Here is a 17,202-nt window from a genome sequence, read left to right as displayed (position 1 = left end):
AGTATTTTAATTGATAATTGATGTCCTATATCCTTAAAGGTCATCATAAATTTATAACTTTTGTAGTATATAGTAAAAACTCACTTGATTTCATATGTGAAGTTTGTTAATAATTAAAAATTATTGGATACTAATTTAGTTAAATAAGACAAATTATTTAATAATTTTTAATTATTAATTTTATATAAATACAATTGTATACAAATTTTCATACTAATATATATGGTGAATATTCTAATAAAAATTTTATAATTATTTTTATATAAAGATTTTTTTTATTATTGAATGGTGAATTGTAAAATTTAATTTTAGCATATTATAAAATTATTATCTTTATCTAAAAGTATTGTTATTCCCTTCAACTCTTTTTTTTCATAAATTATGTTTTTAAAATACAGCTAAATAAATATCTTTAAAAAAGATATTTTTAATATATTTATTAGATTAGGTACCATATATATATATATATATATATATATATATATATATATATATATATATATATATAAAATCTAATAAAAGTTCACTTCTATATGTATACAATGATACATAAAAACTCATATACAATTATTTTTATATATATAAAAATTAATAGTTAAGTATTATTAATTAGATAACAATTTATTTAAATATATTAAATTATTTACTATTTTTCAATAATCATTTTCACATAAATACACCAGTAAAAACTTAATTTGATTACACTATAAAACTTACATATATTTGTGGGTGTTTTTTAAATGAACTTTTAAAAAATCTCCATAATATATTTTATCTATCACATTTTAATAAACTTTCACAAAATAACTAACAATAAAATTTCACCGTTATCTACACATATTTTATCATTATCATTATTTTTTCTACCACTATTAATATTAATACAATCAACATTATTATTATCTTATTTTATTTTTTATACGATATTCTTTTTCTTTTTTAAAAGGTCTATATATTGTAATTATTTTTTTTTTCTTACAATATCACTTCCGACAATAATACTCCTCCAGTTAACCACCATCTTTTGAAAGAATGTTTTAAAAATAAATTGATTCATAGTTTGTGGTATTTAAAATTCTCCAATTGCATATAAAATTTCCATAAAATTAATTTTAATTATTATTTGATAAATTTTTAAACAGAAAATTTGCATTATCTTATAATATAACATATTAAGGGACCAAAGTATTATCTTTTTACTCTTAATATATTAATGCTAAAAGAATTAAAAGAAAGAATGTATTAGGATGGAATTAAACTTTTAAAGAAGTTCCTCAAAGTGTAATATAATAGAAAAAATTTAGCAAGAAATTGAAAAGATTATTGTTAGAGAACCAATATAATTTATTATATTTTATCATTAATTAATTATTAATTTTAAAAGTGTGAGTTAAAAAATATGTTATTGAATTTTAAAACAAAAAAAAAATTAGATTAATAGTGAAAAGTGATAATAAAAAATAATAAATTATGTTGATGGCCGAATGTTTTTTGAAAATAAGTGTGTATATAAATTAAATAAAACATTGTGTAGTCCTATTACTACTAGATCTTTTTATATTGAAAAAAAATCCTTTATAAAAATATTTTTTTTAATTCTTAAATTTTATTTTTATGAGACTAAATAATTTTTTTGTTAATTTTTTTTATTAACAAAATAAATTTATATAATATTTTAAATTATTGATTTATTTATTAAAAATTAATTAAAATTAAAAATATTTTTTTTAGAAATTTTGTTATTTTTTAGTGAATAATTATTAGATTTTTAATTATTTTTTTTAAGAATCGAAATGAATATTTTTTTGTAAGAGCTCTTAGTCTTTAAAAAAAATTATGAAGGCATGGGTATTCACCCTTTTATATTTAGTTTAACACGTCAGAAACTTCCAAATTAAAAGGAAATGGTCACAAGTGTCCAATTGCATGAATAAAGAAAGAAATGGATGAGTGAAGAATGTGTTCTCAGAGGATTTATGCCTAATTTATTTGGCCGTCTCTTCGTTCACTTAAACACCATCCTTCCATCCCATTTAATTCCTTCTTCGTCTCCACAACCAACAGTTCATTCAGACATGAAGAACCCTTTTTCTCTTTTTGCTTGTTTCTCAGCGTCTTCCAATCAACAAAACAACAACAACGGTATCTATGTATCATAATAATGCGACTTTATATATATATATATTTTTTTTTATGATCATCTTTAATATATGTCAAGTTACTTACAGTAGCTAGAGAGTGCATGCAGAGGGTGAGAATGATGTTATTGATGAGGACGATGATGGAGCCTTTCGTGTCTTCACTTATAACCAACTGAAAACAGCCACTCGCAATTTTCAAACCTCAGACAAGGTTGGAGAAGGAGGCTTTGGTACTGTGTACAAGGTTACATTATATTCTTCAACTAATAATAACTCTGAATGAACAAGAACATTTTAATTAAGCAAAGAGTTGTTTTGACTTTTGACTTTTGAAGGGAAGGCTTGCTGATGGGAGTCTGGTGGCCGTGAAGGTAGTTTCGATTGAGGTGGAATCGATGCGAGGAGAGAGTGAATTCGTGGCGGAATTGGCTTCCCTTGCAAATATCAGGCACCAAAATCTTGTTAGACTGGGAGGGTGTTGCGTGGAAGGAGCTCATAGATATTTGGTGTATGAGTACATGGACAACAATAGTCTTTACCAAACCTGTTTGCGTTCGGAGGAAGGGAGGATGAGATTCAAGTGGGAAGCAAGGAAGGAAGTGGTTGTCATTTGACAACGGCCGTGGTTTTTTCTCCGGTAATTGGAGTTTCCACGTTAAATTCTTGTGTTGTGATTGTGTCTATTTTATTTCTCTGTCAAAGGTGTTTTCTCAAGGGGGAATTGTGTCTTATTCCCAACAAGTGGTATCAGAGCTTCGGTTCGGTGAGATTTATTCTTAGTATGCTCTGTGGTTGCAGCCTAGTCTGACCTTCCACATCAGAAAAGAATTTTGTCCCTGTGGCTTGAGGTTGATCTTTGGTTGTTGTTGTTGTTGCTGGAAGACAGTGTGACACTGTGAGAGTGCTGTTTGGAAAGGTTCTGGCTAAGGAAAGACTTGGTATTTAAGTGTGTCCATTGTGACCCACCTCTCTTTCCTGGGGACCCTTCCTAGTGCACAGTTGAGTTATACTATTCCAGTATACGGTTGCAACAATGTCAGGATATTCAAGTGCTGTGAAGTTTGAAATAGAGAAATTTGATGGAAGAATCAATTTTGGCTTGTGGCAAATACAAGTCAAGGATATGTTGATACAATCAGGTTTGCACAAGGCGATCCTCATGGTATTACCGCACTGCCATGGATAAGGATGAGTTGTGGCAATCGGGTCCACAATTGCACACGGGCATTGGTTGGCGTTGAGATGCAAGGTGTGTGGCGGAGTTAGGTCGATGGCTGAAGAACTTCCAGGAAAAGCCAATTTGGAAGTTGCACCATGAATTTTCAGCAAGGTTTCGATCTGTACCAAGGTGAAATGCTTGGAGTGGTCTAATTCCAAGTGAGTATACTTTCATGGTGGAGTATGATAGTTCTCTGAACTATGATTGTCGGTATAGACAATGGCAGCAAAGAATTGTCGGTGTTGACAATGGAAGCTGAAGATGTGTGACTATTTCAATCAAGGTGGAGATTGTTAGGATTTGGTTGAATTAGTCCCACATTGCTCAGGATAGCAAATGGAGTGGGTGGCCTAGACTATAAATATGAGGCTAAGTTCTCCAGTTTGCACAGTCAGCCTTAGCTGTATCTATTTTCTTTTCTTACTTTGTTAGGTTTTTTTTTTTTTTTTTTTTTTTTTTTTTTTTTTTTTTTTTTTTTTTTTTTTTTTTTTTTTTTTTTTTTTTTTTTTTTTTTTTTTTTTTTTTTTTTTCCATTTCCAGTGTGCTCACGGCCTTACCTATCTCCATCAACACCTTAGGCCTCACGTTGTCCATAGAGACATCAAAGCCAGTAACATACTCCTTGATACTAATTTTATGCCTAAGATTTCTGACTTTGGCTTAGCTAAACTTTTAAGAGACGAAACGTCTTATATTAGTACTAAAGTAGCAGGGACATTGTAAGTCACTAGTAACACTAACCATCAACAAAACTTTTTCATATCTAACATCCTTTTAACTTCATTCCTTTTCTTCTTATGCATGCAGGGGTTATCTTGCACCAGAATATGCTAGTTCTGGACGATTCACAAGAAAATCAGATGTTTATAGTTTTGGAGTTTTGCTTTTACAAATTGTTAGTGGTCTACCAGTTGTGGATGCCTATCAAGATACTGATCGTTTCATCGTACAAAAGGTATACAAAGATAAATTAAAAATATCTCTATTTTACATCATTTAATAATTAAAACTTAGGAGAATATTTAAGAATATTATATGATGTCAAATGGGATTAACTTGTTTCACTAGCTGGTCAAAGTGAAAAAGGTGTATATAATTTGTAGGCATGGAAAGCATATGAAGAGAACAACCTAATAAGAATGGTGGATCCTATGCTTAATATGAACTTTTCGGCGGAAGAGGTGATTAGATTCTTGAAGGTGGGTTTGCTTTGCGTGCAAGAAACAGCAAAGCTGAGGCCAATAATGTTAGAGGTTGTGGAGATGTTGACCAACAACAATGCTGACATGAATGACATTCGCATTTCCAAACCTGGCTTTGTTGCTGATCTTAGGAACATTAGAATCAAGAAACAAGAAGGAGCAATGCACTCATCAAAGGAATCATCAAGTTACAGTGGAGCAACCTTTGCTGCAAGTCCAAGCTCCATTTTGACTACTATGATGAATGTTGGTCGTTAGTTTGGTCACCCCTAACATTCTTTGATCGAGTCTTCTTTGTTCTTCTTTTTTTTTCTGCGAGTGTTCATTCTCTTTTTAGTCATGTATAGTAAGATTGTTTTACAGGAAATGAGAATTTTTCTTTTTCTTTGTATCCAAAATAATAAGACTATTCCAATATACACTTTTGTGTCTTTTGGTTTCATCGTGTAATATAAGTAGTCCATTGGTTTCTTCCAAGTTCTTTGTTCAATTGCTTCCGATTGGTGGACCAAAACAATGTGGCAGTTTGAGCATAGACTTGCTGGCCTTTTTATTTTCCCCCTCTCTCCAATTTGCAATAAAATAACTTTGTATAGTGTGATGATTTTCTAATTAGTAGGATCACATGGATGGCTTTCACATCACACAATTCTACGATGCATTTGATTAAACTTTTTTTTTTAAAATAGAGAACGGATAGATTTTTACTTGGTATAGGAAATCCATGAGACCATGACCTGAGTTAGGATATTAGCTTTGACTATTAAATATTCCATATTCATAGTTTGGTATTATTCAGTTGGTTTCTGAGAGACTACAATACAATTGCCAAGTCTGACCAATCTGGGCATGTGTTCAATGTTTAAGTTAAACCAAGTTTCTGTTCACATGACAAAGTCATTTTAGTCAAGGTCAATACTCAATAGGGTCTATTCATAGTAGGCTGTTTTCTAATTCCAATTTCAACATTTTTATTGATAGATGATCTTTTTCTTTTTTAGTTGTTCTTAAAAAAAATCATTTTATTTGATTTGTGGACAAAGACAAATGAAGTTTTGGTAATGCTCTGCCCAATAGCTAGAAATCAAGAATAAGAAAATCATAGTTTAACAGCCCTGTTACAAAGTACATAACAAAACTAATGGTAGTGCTAGAAGCATAAGAGTAGTGAGAATATCTAAATATGAATAGCTAAATAACCAGAGACTAATGCTTTCATGATAGAACAAAATTGCACATTTATTGAATCACTAAAAGGCTGACCAAAGGAAAAGTTTCACTGATATACATATATGACAGTGTCTTTAGGCTCCTATTACAGGAAAATTTTCCATATCATGATATACATGTAAAACAATTTGGTATGGTGCAATAATGCCATGTTCACTTTGTGAAGATTATGATAAATGAATAAGGGGCGGCAAGTTTAATTTACAATTGCAGAATTGATATGAGAAATGTTTTTCTGAAATGAAAAGGATGAGCATGGAGAGCAAGATTGATTACTTTCTATAAAATTAATCCGTCCTTGACGATTTGCTCCAACCAAGATGCTATATCCGGCAGAGGTGGACGGTCTGCCGGATTGTGTCTGACAGAAAGCTCAGCTATATCGGCAAGCCTAAGCAAAGGCTCAACGTTTCTGGGCAGAGGCGTGCAGCGATCGAGTATAGCAGCCGCCTTGCCCTGTTTGATCAATGGCACTGCCCACTCTACTATGTCCGGAGGATTGAAATCTGGGTCACAAGCTTTCCTGCCACTTAGAATCTCAAGCAACACAATCCCAAAATTATAAACATCAGTTTCCAAGTCCCCACGAAGGTCCTTGTCAGTGGAAGTGATGAGTCCAAAATCCGAAATGCGAGCTCCCCAGTCTGAATCCAAGAGAATGTTTGAGGTGTTGAGATCCCTGTGGGGGATGGGAGGTGAAAGCTCCCTGTGAAGGTACTCGAGGCCCTTGGCAGCCTGCATAGCAATCTTCAACCTGAGGGTCCAATTAAGAGGAGAAAGGCCACCATGGAGATGATCATAAAGTGTTCCATGAGGCATATACTCGTAAACAAGCAACCTTTCCCCCATCTCCGCGCAATAACCAACCAGGTTAACGATATTACAATGTCTAATCTTGCACAAGATTTCAAGCTCCATCTCAAAATCGCGGTTGTTGGTGTGTATAATTGTGGCTGCATTAGCCCTCTTCACAGCAACCACTCTGCCGTCTGCCAAAGCAGCCTTGTAAACAAACCCATAACTCCCCCTTCCAAGCTCATTGAACTCTTTGAATCCATTTGTAGCATCTTTCAACTCCGAAAGCCGGAAAACCTGAGGCACCCCTGGACACGAAGCAATTGAAGGAGTCGAGTTAAGGCCATTCAAATCGCCATCATCCTCCTGCTCCATCTTCCCCATGCAAGACTTGTTGGATTGCTTCTTTGTCCCCTTCCTCCTCCGCCCCCGCGCCACCAAGCCACAAACCAAAATCAGCAGGACTCCCAAGGCAGAAGATCCAATTATGAGCACCCAGCGAAGCAAATGGTGCAAGTGCAACCCTGAAGTTGGGTGGATCCCACAAACACCCCAGCAAGAGCTATTCTGGCAAAGAGAACAAGGAGTGCACACCCTGTCATTGCTCAAACCACAAGGACTAGACAAGAACAAACCCCGAGAGCAATTAGAGCCACAAGGTGAACATATCCTCAAATCCTGCCTCACACACAAGCTGCTCAAATCAGGCTCATTAAGAACACTCACATTGAAAGCAAACTCCCCAACACCGCAAGACTCCTTTTGACAAAGCCCAGGGCTTGAAAGCTCCAAGGGAGAGTCAAAATTGGGTTTTGATGCGTTCACCACCCAACAATCAAGCAAAAGATCATCTTCTCTGATCCCACAAGTTGTGTAATCCGAAGAAGCAATGGCCAAAAAGCCATAACCTTTTGGAACCACAGACGAATCTGAGGCACCCCAACACTCCACAACATGACTGTCTTTTCTGATCCCACAGAAATGCTTCGAACCTGCAGACAGAGAAACCACCTGAACCCGTCCCGCTGATTCAGGATCCCAATATGAACTCGCCTCGCCCCAGCATTTCAACTCGCCAGAAGAGTTTGAAACTCCGCAAATCGCGTTTCTTCCTGAAGCCAAAACAGAGAAGCTATCGGAAACGTTGGAAACTTGGAGACTCTTCGAATTTGGACCCCAGCAGACGAGGCCTCCGTCTCTAACGCTCCCGCAAGCGAAATCCTCGCCGGAAACCACGTCGTTCAGCTCCAGGTTGCTAACGGATTGGTCGTAGAACGCAAGGCTCTGCTTGGCGTAGAACGTGTTGTTCCGCGTCTGAGCGACTTCCCAGCAATCCACGCTGCCGGAAGCTCGATCGGCGAAGTAGGATCCTCTGACGGCGCAGACGTGGGACTTTCCGGCGGCAATGCGGGAGTACGCGGTGTTCCGGTACGCTGGCGGCACCAGAACGGGATCACCTGCAGGTTTTCCGGCGCCCCAGCAAAAAGCCTGTGAGGTATTCGCTAAAATGCCGCAGAAAAAACCTTCGCCCCCGGAAAGCCCTGACATGGCAGGAACGCTGGTGAAATAAGGTAGTGAAGAAGAAGACGATGATGATGAATTGGATTGTGATGGAGCTTGTGAAGTTACGTTGTTTCCGAAGCATAGAATGTTTTGATTGCCGCTAGCGTCGATGGCGCAGAAGAGCTCGTCTTTTCCGAAGGATGCAGAGATTGGTCCCATGGTTCCAAAGGCAGTTGCAGAAATGAAGAATAAGAACAAAAAATGGAGAAAGATTGAAACTTGGAGCATGGTTGAGATGGGGTTTGATTCATGGAAGACACGAACACAAAAAGAGCTCTGTTGAGTATGATGGTATACAATGAAGAAGCACCAGAAACACAAAAGAGAGGTCATAACCGTTACAAGCTGAATGTACCGAACTGGTTTAGTTACTGTCAACTTCCCTTTCTTGCTAATAATTGTGTCTTATTAGCTTTGGTTCCTGTTTTTGTCCACGCTTCAGATTCTGTCTCCCAAGTATTATTGTTAGCGCACATAGATCCTCTTTCGAAACAGTAAAAATTGTAAAGTACATGCACGTAACATGATTCCCCATCTTCATGATTTGATGCTCATTAAGGAAAAAGTAACTTACTGCACAAGAAATCAATATCTTTTGTTCCTCAACATTTCAGTTTTTACCATTCACTTAGCTTAGTTACAATAACCAAATGACTTGAGTCAGTTGAAAAATTTACTTGTTGGTAGATGGCACAAGTTTAGTGAATGAAAGGCTTAAAATATTGTTTTGTGAAGAAGAAGAAAGGAAATGAATGGGTAGGTTGTAGAAAGTGGGGCAAGTATCTAAAAGAGATTTTATCAACACGCAGAAGATGGGGTCCTTCCTGACCAGTAAACGGCAAACAAAGTAGCCTCTCCTCTGCCCTCTCTATGCTGTCCACTGCACCATGCATCAACTTCCAATTCTGTATTTCATTTTTTTTTTAAATATGATATAAGATTCACATGATCTCCAAGTTTAATCTAATTAATAATACTAAAAGAGTTGGTAATGAGATAAATTAAATTACTTATAATGTCATTCAAGTGGGATTATTGGTAGAGACTATAAAGTGTATATGGGTCTTTGCAGCTTTTTAAAAGGATAAAAGGGGATTGCACCTTCTTCATCTTTTGATTCTTTAGTGACTTCTGATGTAAGTGAATTATGTGCCACTTTTTGCTTCATTGTGCACTTCAAATCTTCAATGCCTTTCTCTCTTTCGGCAATGAACCACGTATCAGGAATTACAACTTGAATTAAGATATTGCATTCATTATTGTATTTAATTATATATATTTTACTGTTTTATAGTACTCATAGTCATAGTACTTTACTTTGTAGTTATAATATAATTACTCATCTATGTCTATATATTATTTGAGTTAGGTTTGACTAATAATTATTAGGTATAACAATAATAAAGTATTTGCAGAAACTATTAAACAATAACAAGAATTGTATATGTTCAATAAATAAATAAATCAACGACATCTGACAGCTGTAAGAAGTTTTTATATACACCAATAACATATGATATTAATGTAGTAAAGGAGCTACGTATTAATAATTATAACAAAGAAGGCATAGGAAAAATGAAAGGAGATTCTAGCTTCTTGTTTAATTTACTTCTCTTCTCACCTTCGAAGTTCGGAGCTGCGTGGAAATTGAAAGTTTACATGAAGAGCATCGTGTAGGTTCATTCATTCTTCCATTCGGCAATGAAAAGCCACCACATATATACATAATCCTCGCACCTTCTTTTACTTCAGTTATTTATGTGATTTTGGAAGGTACTTTATTTGTCCTATGAACACATTAGTGTATTCAGAAACATCATATACACATACAAGAGAAATAATACAGCACCTTAGTTAGGTGTTATATATATATTTTTATTATTATTATTATCTCAGTATTCTTGGAGGGTTCATACTAGCTATTTATTTTTGAAAAATGTTGGATAACCAAAATAAATTAATAAAAAATAATTAGAACTTATTTTATTTAATACTTATTAATTAATATAATAATTAATAAATATTAAATAAGACACATTCTAACTATTTTAACCATGAAGATCTTCACAGCATTATCATTTATTTTTCCTCCTCAAATATTATTGTGTACCTTGTCAATCAATAACAAACAAAATATTATAACTATTTCCACTAAAAGTACATCCAATATCATCACATGGCCGGTGCGTTACATAAAATATTTGCAATTTGTCCTTATCAAATATAAAGTAACTGTGTATATATTAATTTTGTTAAATTAATAGAAACGTAGAATTATGATGATATATAAACTCATATCAAACCAAATCCATGATCATATATATATATATGTACAGTTTGCTTAAGTATGTTGCATTAGTAGATCGAGAAGAAGAAATTTAACAAGAGCGTAGCATAGGGATCTGATTGTGATTGGTGTGGTGTGTGGGTGATTGGAATGACCTAGAAATTCTAAACAGCTGATTGGATCACGTGGATGCCTAGTCAGATCTGTCTGGCCTTTTCTCTATTTATATTTGAGAGAAGAAATTAAATAAGAAAATGGTATTGAGAGTTGGATGGTTGGTTCCTTCCTCGATGGGTGTGGGTGTGGGTGTGGGGTACAGACACCGTTCCCTGAATGCATGTGCATTGTACCATACATGCATCATGCATGCTCCATTGTTCCATCTTAGTCAAACCCAAATATGAAGGGTCCCCCCTGCTCTATGTATGCTTGTCTCTTTTAATTTCTCTATATATGTACCAATAAAACATACAACAACTTCAATTCCTTCCAAAATTGTATAAAGATCTCCAACACCTCCATACATATAACAACAACAATAATCTACATAGCTACTGCCTACTTGTAACCTTATTATTATTATTTCACAACTGTATATATATATACTATTCATCTTCATGATCCTGGATGTTATTTATTTACTTAATTTATAAGAGAGTGTCTCAGATTCTCTTTGCCAACATATTTTCACACTCGTTCTTTCATTTGCTTCTCCATTGAGAATGGCCATTGCCAATGGACAAAAATGAAATCACCATGCATGCACTAAGCCACCGACCTCTGTGTATGTGACCCATCAATATATATATAATATTTCAACTTTGCTACATTTATATTAATCAGCTATTAATATAAAATATATATTAAAAATGAGTTAAACAACACATATATTATATGTATAAATATGCGACGGATGACTAATTTTAGTATACAAATAGATTTTTCATATAATTTATATATATGATACATAGATCATGCTACATAAATATATAAGCCACCCCTTAACTACTCTTATGATCAATATATATATGTTATATCATACGATATAATCTGACTCCAATCAGAAAATGATTCGTGTTCTCTTGATTCATTTTACATTTTTTTATTATTTATTTAGGATTTTCTTTATATATATCATAAAATGGAATATTAATCACACTTTGTTTTATAATAATAAAAACAAATATCAAATAAATATACACGAAAAAAGAGGTTATTTTATTGTTCCACCACCTTATAAACCTATCGTTGAGTTGGTGAAAAGAAAGGATCGGAGGGCCCATAAATATTTGCAATTTGCTAAGTTGATTGATGGAATTGATAGGTAGTCTAAGGAGTCGTCGTCTTGTTTGCACTGTTGCACATGCCTTGTCGTTTCTCTTAAGGTGTATGAAACTAAATATATATGGACTTAATTACCTTAGCCTTGGTATTTTTCGCATGTTATTCTATTGGTCTTTCATCAAGCAAGGGAACCGCTATTTGCTTCAAATTAAAGGTGTAAAAATATTTGTTGTGGATGTGGAACATGTAGGGTCTCAATGAAGTGAAGGGCAAAATATAGTGTCTCATCAGCATTCAGCAATGGAGGACAAGAGAATTATTCCCATTGGATACCCAAATGTGGATGCCAGTTATGGTTATATACAAGCACATACATAATTAGGCAACAAAAATAGATTAAATATCAACAATAATATAGAATAAAACTACTAACGAATTGAGCTATGTTACTAACTTTTGCACATTGATTATGTGTCAAATAATAATGAGTAAAGTAACAATTACGTCATAAAAATTTTGATTTTGTACTAATTAGTTCAATTTTTAAAGAAAAAAAAGTATTAATTTGGTCTTTCAGAACAAACTGTGGATATATGATATCCTTCTATCAATTCATCAACTAAACTTAACGGTGGTGATTATATGTATTATTATTATTAATTATTTTGACGTATCCATCTATGAAAGATAGTCATGTAGATAACAATTTTTTTAACAAAACTTCACTTATTTTAATAGAATTTGTGATAAATAGGGAACAGTTGATAAAATATATATAAAAACTCAAAAGATAATAAATATTTCACTATCTAAAACTATATTGTTTTTATCTATACTCATGTGATAGTAACGAAGACATACACTACTATAAATAACGAAATACATGAACAATTTTATTTTATTTTGCATTATTTATTGACAGAAGAACATACATGACCACCATTTACTATTTTAGAAGGCTTAATTGATACTTTTTCTTTTTCAAAAATTAATTAATCTAAGGTCATCGTCTTCGAAAATCTAATAGTCAATTTTTTTCTAACTACATAGGCTATTACAACATAACATATAAATAAATGCTACAGTGCTAAAAAACACAATCCAAATATTTTCTAGTATCAAAGATATTGACCATACCTATATGAATGTTTTAAGTTTATCAAATATTGGATGCGATTACACATACATGTATGTAATCAAATTTTAAAGCATGAATGGTTCCTTGTGATCAACAAGCGAAGAAGGGACTGAGCGCTAAAATGGAACAACAAAGTGATCTATGGTGCGCATGTGATATATACAAAAGGTGACAAATTAAGCTAATAATTAATTCCTTGGGTATAGCTACTTACGATCTGCATGTGATAATGTCTTCCTTTCCTTGTACTACATTTTTATGGATTTTTTATATTAAATTAGATTTAAAAAATTTGTAACTAAGATTTTAAGAATATGCTTTGTTGATGATGTTTTTTATTTTTTATTTTTTTCTATTATTAAAACAACCTTCACTTTTCATTAAAACATTTTTTCACCGTAGTATATTACAAGAGACCGATATGATTTCCAGAGTTGGATAAACGAAAGTAAACCATAATTGCTTTTGTCAAGGTTAGTGAAATGATACTATTGGTCTTTCGATTACAAGTCTTCTAAATTTTTAAAATCTTAGGTTGGTCTAAGATATAGTAGATAATATATATTTAGAAAAAGTCTAGAGGCCAACAATTTTTGTGTTATCTGGCTAATACTTAACTATCAAAATAAAAGTGAGTGATCTCCCACTATTAAAAACATTATTGATGGCCAATTGATGGTTATAAAACACCAAAATTACTGGCCCCTAGCATTCCTCATATATTTCTAGTTTTTCGCTCAAGATGATCAATCCTAAATAGTGAGTAAGAGAAATTTATAGTCTCTCCATGGGAATAAAACATGGGTTTTAGTTAAACTGTCTAAAGACAAGAAAATTGTTGGCTGCAAATGGGCCTTCAAAAAGAAAGTTTTCTCCGGGGAGATGAAGGAGACAAGTATAAAGCTCGCTTAGTTGCCGAAGAGCCTTAGCTCATGTGGCACTTCACCCCCTCCCCACTACTAAGGTCTAGAGTTCAAACTCCAGAGGGTGTATTTGTGGGAAAAATGTGATAAATATATGAGGAGTGTGTGAGTGTGTTGTATACTTAAGATTGGGGATTGTCCAATTCATTGGGGTACCTAGGATTGAGGATTGTCCAATCTACTGACAAAAAAAAAAGCTCGCTTAGTTGCAAAAGGATACAGTTAGGTACCAGGTGTAGACTTTAAGGAGGTGTAGTAAAACACTGTTCCATTCGGGTTCTGCTCACATTGGTAAAACTGGTTGACAATAAATCTTAATAGTCTCTGTGAATAGTATTCTATCACTTCTTTTGACAATATGGACTTTCTTCCTCTGTTCAAGGCTTCAAGCTTAGGTTTAAGGTTGTTTTCCAACAGAAATATTAGTTTTACACTTTTACTTGATATACACTAACATAACTTCCTTTTACACAATGTTATAATCAACAACAAAAGTTGGCAAGTTCATACATTCTGAACTTTTTATTTTAACCAACTTGAAATCATCTTTTGAGTACAACGCAAAAGGATACCAAACCATACCAAGTATTGCAAACAAAACAAGAATATTGTAAGGAACTGACTCCAGAGTATCTAGAACAAACAACAAACTCAAGATAATAATCAACATAATTTAAGACACCGCAGCAACAATACATAATCACAAGGATTCTAATTTTGCACGGTTGTTACGTACTTGAGAAGCATGGCTACAACATCATCAGAAATTCTTGCGGCTTCTGTTTTCAGGTGATGGATTTTCCCTTCAGTTTCATGTTCAAGCCTCTTCACATTAGCACCAGAATCTCCAGTGCTCTGCATTGGATGGAAAGCATGCACATAAGATAAAGAAAAAAAACATCGTAAAATTGAATAAGATAAAACGATAATATCAAATATAATAGAAAACTTACATCTGATACTTTTTGTTGAAACTCACGTTCCAGTTGAGCTCTGTATTCTGCAACCTCCTTGTCTGCCTCTTCTTTGGCTTGTTTCAACCTTGTCAATTTTTCTAGCATTGGAAGAGCAGAATAACACATTGATTAGTAGACAACAACAGAGTTGTGATAAATCATACAAATTATAATATAAAGATCTAAACATGAACGAGGGTGCAGAAGAATTAGCACAGCAAGAACTTGTTCTGCCATTTAATCCGTGCCCAACATTAAAAACCATAAATTTACCCTTTTTGATAAAAATGAATAAAGCTAACACAAAAGAATAAAAAGTAAAGAAAAACTAGTTTACATAGATTACTTAGTTTAAGAGAGAGAGAGAGTGAGATAATAGTAACAAATGCAAAAAATAATTGAAAAAAAATGGTGTATAGTACCATTTTTAGCGGCATTTACAATCCTTTGTGCTTCTTGTTCAGCAGCCAACAATTGTTGAATTCCACCTTGACCCCTGTTTGATGCCATTCTGTAATGAAAGAAATTAGTAAGTATAGACAAATGACTAACTATTTTAAAGAAACTAGCTGAAAGTAACCAAAGTAAATCCTTTGGCAACATAAATCACAAGATAAGCATTAAGCAAATAAATCCCCCTCTGTTGTACCTTGGAAATAAAATCGACAACCTAAACAACAAGAAAGACTATATTTATTTATTAAAATCAGCAAATTATAACCATCATACTGCATTGTGTCCATTTAAATTTAAGATAGAACGTGGATAAAAAATAATAATAAATAAAATAATAAATTTATCAAAGGGGTAAAATGTACTCGGTGAGTACTATAATTATGGATATTAATTAAGCCTTAAAAAATTTATAAAAAACAAATCAGCACAAATAAAATGAAATTAAGATTAAAATTCAATTAAATATATGAAATTAAAATTTCAAACAAACAAATTAAGAGAATTGAAAGCTTAATTTATCTCAAATAATCAGAACTAAAATCACTTGTAATAATCAATTAAACACTAGCACAAAACAAGTAAACCACTCGTGCATCAAAACAATGAAACAAAAAATTAAATAAAATTCAGCGATATTTAAAATAAACCACCCACGCCATATCAGAAACTATAATCTAAGCCAAGAAAATTAAATAAATATGATAAATTTGCAGGCTATTATAAAAAATGATAACTCAGATCCATAATTCAACAAATTTGAGACCAGCGACGACGCTACGGCATGAATCACTACTTTGCGCTGTGTAACCGCGCACAATCTATTTTTAGTTAGTAACAATAATATCTCTTGGACTTAATCAACACTATATAAAGTAGAAGATCGTAGAGATCTAAATCTAATTCAGGAGGTCAAGTTGAGTATTTGTATTTTCCAAAGAATGCAATAGAGAAATTAAAAAAAAAAACGAAAATATGTTTACGGAGAAACGAGTCAAGGGTGAGTAAGAATGAGAAGAAACGGCGTGGCACGGAGTAAGAGTAGCGATGGCAGAAAAATTCGCAGATCTGATCTAAAATAAATATATATGGCGAAAACGAAGTAATCGGATATGAAGGTACCTATTTGAGAGTGATCAGCAAGATTGATGATTCAGATACACGGATTGACAAGGAATGTGAAATCAGATCAAACGCAAAAATACTTCCTTTAACTTCCTTTTACTCCTCTCCTAATTCTGCAAAATTTTGTTTTCTCCCATTCTGTTTTTGCGTATTAAATCTTCTAACTCAGTACTTCGTCTGAGCAGGAGGACATTCCAGTAACTTCACTTTTATTATATTTATTTATTTTTGTTATTTTTCTTCCCCCAATTATTGTCTCCCAAAACAAAATAATAATTATTCTCTTGGTCTAGATCCTTCGTTTTTTTTTTAATTAGGAATAAGTTTTGAATTCGAGATCTGTAAGTAAGAATGAGAATACTATACTATTTGAGTTCTTGTTTACTTATAAATAAAATAATAAATTTATTAAAAAAGATAAATTAACAAAAATGCATTTTAATAATTTTGTTATTGATAAAAATACACTCAAATTTTATTATTAAAAAATATTTTTAAATAATTTAAAAATGCAATAAAAGTATGCAACATTAAATATGTCTTCTCAAAAAAATACTTTAGAGATTGAATTGTGAGCAATTTTTTACAAGCATGATCAGGAATATGAAATATTTTTATTTTTAAAATTTGGTGATTTTTCGTTAAGTATATTTTTTGTGATTTTTTTTGTAAAAAATAATACTTTTAAAAAATAAAATAAAAATATGGAAATCAAATTTTTATCTCAATTTTTGTGTATTTTGTAAATAGTTTATTTAAATATTCCTATAAAATTTTGAATCAAATGGATAACGGGTTGTCAAATACAAAAGTCATTTGCCATTTACAAAAGAAATAAGATTTTTTTTTAACATTTTTTTTCATATTTTTAAATTATTTAAAAATA

The 17,202-nt window shown here is 32.7% G+C and overlaps 3 protein-coding genes across 3 annotated transcripts; 1 reads left to right on the top strand and 2 right to left on the bottom strand.

Moving 5' to 3' along the window:
• The first annotated feature begins 1,922 nt into the window (after positions 1-1,922).
• Positions 1,923-5,157, top strand: LOC112728984 (putative serine/threonine-protein kinase). Its single transcript, XM_072208483.1, has 6 exons — positions 1,923-2,142; positions 2,249-2,385; positions 2,477-2,743; positions 3,901-4,079; positions 4,168-4,315; positions 4,464-5,157. The coding sequence occupies exons 1-6, from the start codon at positions 1,947-1,949 to the stop codon at positions 4,818-4,820; spliced, it is 1,284 nt and encodes a 427-aa protein (XP_072064584.1). The 5' UTR covers positions 1,923-1,946; the 3' UTR covers positions 4,821-5,157.
• Positions 5,158-5,783: 626 nt separating this feature from the next.
• Positions 5,784-8,988, bottom strand: LOC112728982 (serine/threonine-protein kinase-like protein CCR1). The gene has a single exon (XM_025779356.2). It carries the CDS (start codon positions 8,481-8,483, stop codon positions 6,072-6,074), a length of 2,412 nt encoding a protein of 803 aa, XP_025635141.2. The 5' UTR covers positions 8,484-8,988; the 3' UTR covers positions 5,784-6,071.
• A 5,240-nt stretch (positions 8,989-14,228) lies between these two features.
• LOC112728981 (V-type proton ATPase subunit G-like) lies at positions 14,229-16,680 on the bottom strand. The gene is made up of 4 exons (XM_025779355.3): positions 16,314-16,680; positions 15,161-15,249; positions 14,736-14,836; positions 14,229-14,637 (listed from the first exon to the last, which is right to left on the bottom strand). The coding sequence occupies exons 2-4, from the start codon at positions 15,246-15,248 to the stop codon at positions 14,494-14,496; spliced, it is 333 nt and encodes a 110-aa protein (XP_025635140.1). The 5' UTR covers position 15,249; positions 16,314-16,680; the 3' UTR covers positions 14,229-14,493.
• Between the last annotated feature and the right edge of the window lie 522 nt (positions 16,681-17,202).

The sequence above is a fragment of the Arachis hypogaea genome, chromosome 12, assembly GCF_003086295.3.
Source record: "Arachis hypogaea cultivar Tifrunner chromosome 12, arahy.Tifrunner.gnm2.J5K5, whole genome shotgun sequence".
In the NCBI taxonomy this organism is placed as follows: domain Eukaryota; kingdom Viridiplantae; phylum Streptophyta; class Magnoliopsida; order Fabales; family Fabaceae; genus Arachis; species Arachis hypogaea.
The sequence above is the reverse complement of the archived record's forward strand: the minus strand, read 5'-3'. Positions and strand labels throughout refer to the sequence as shown.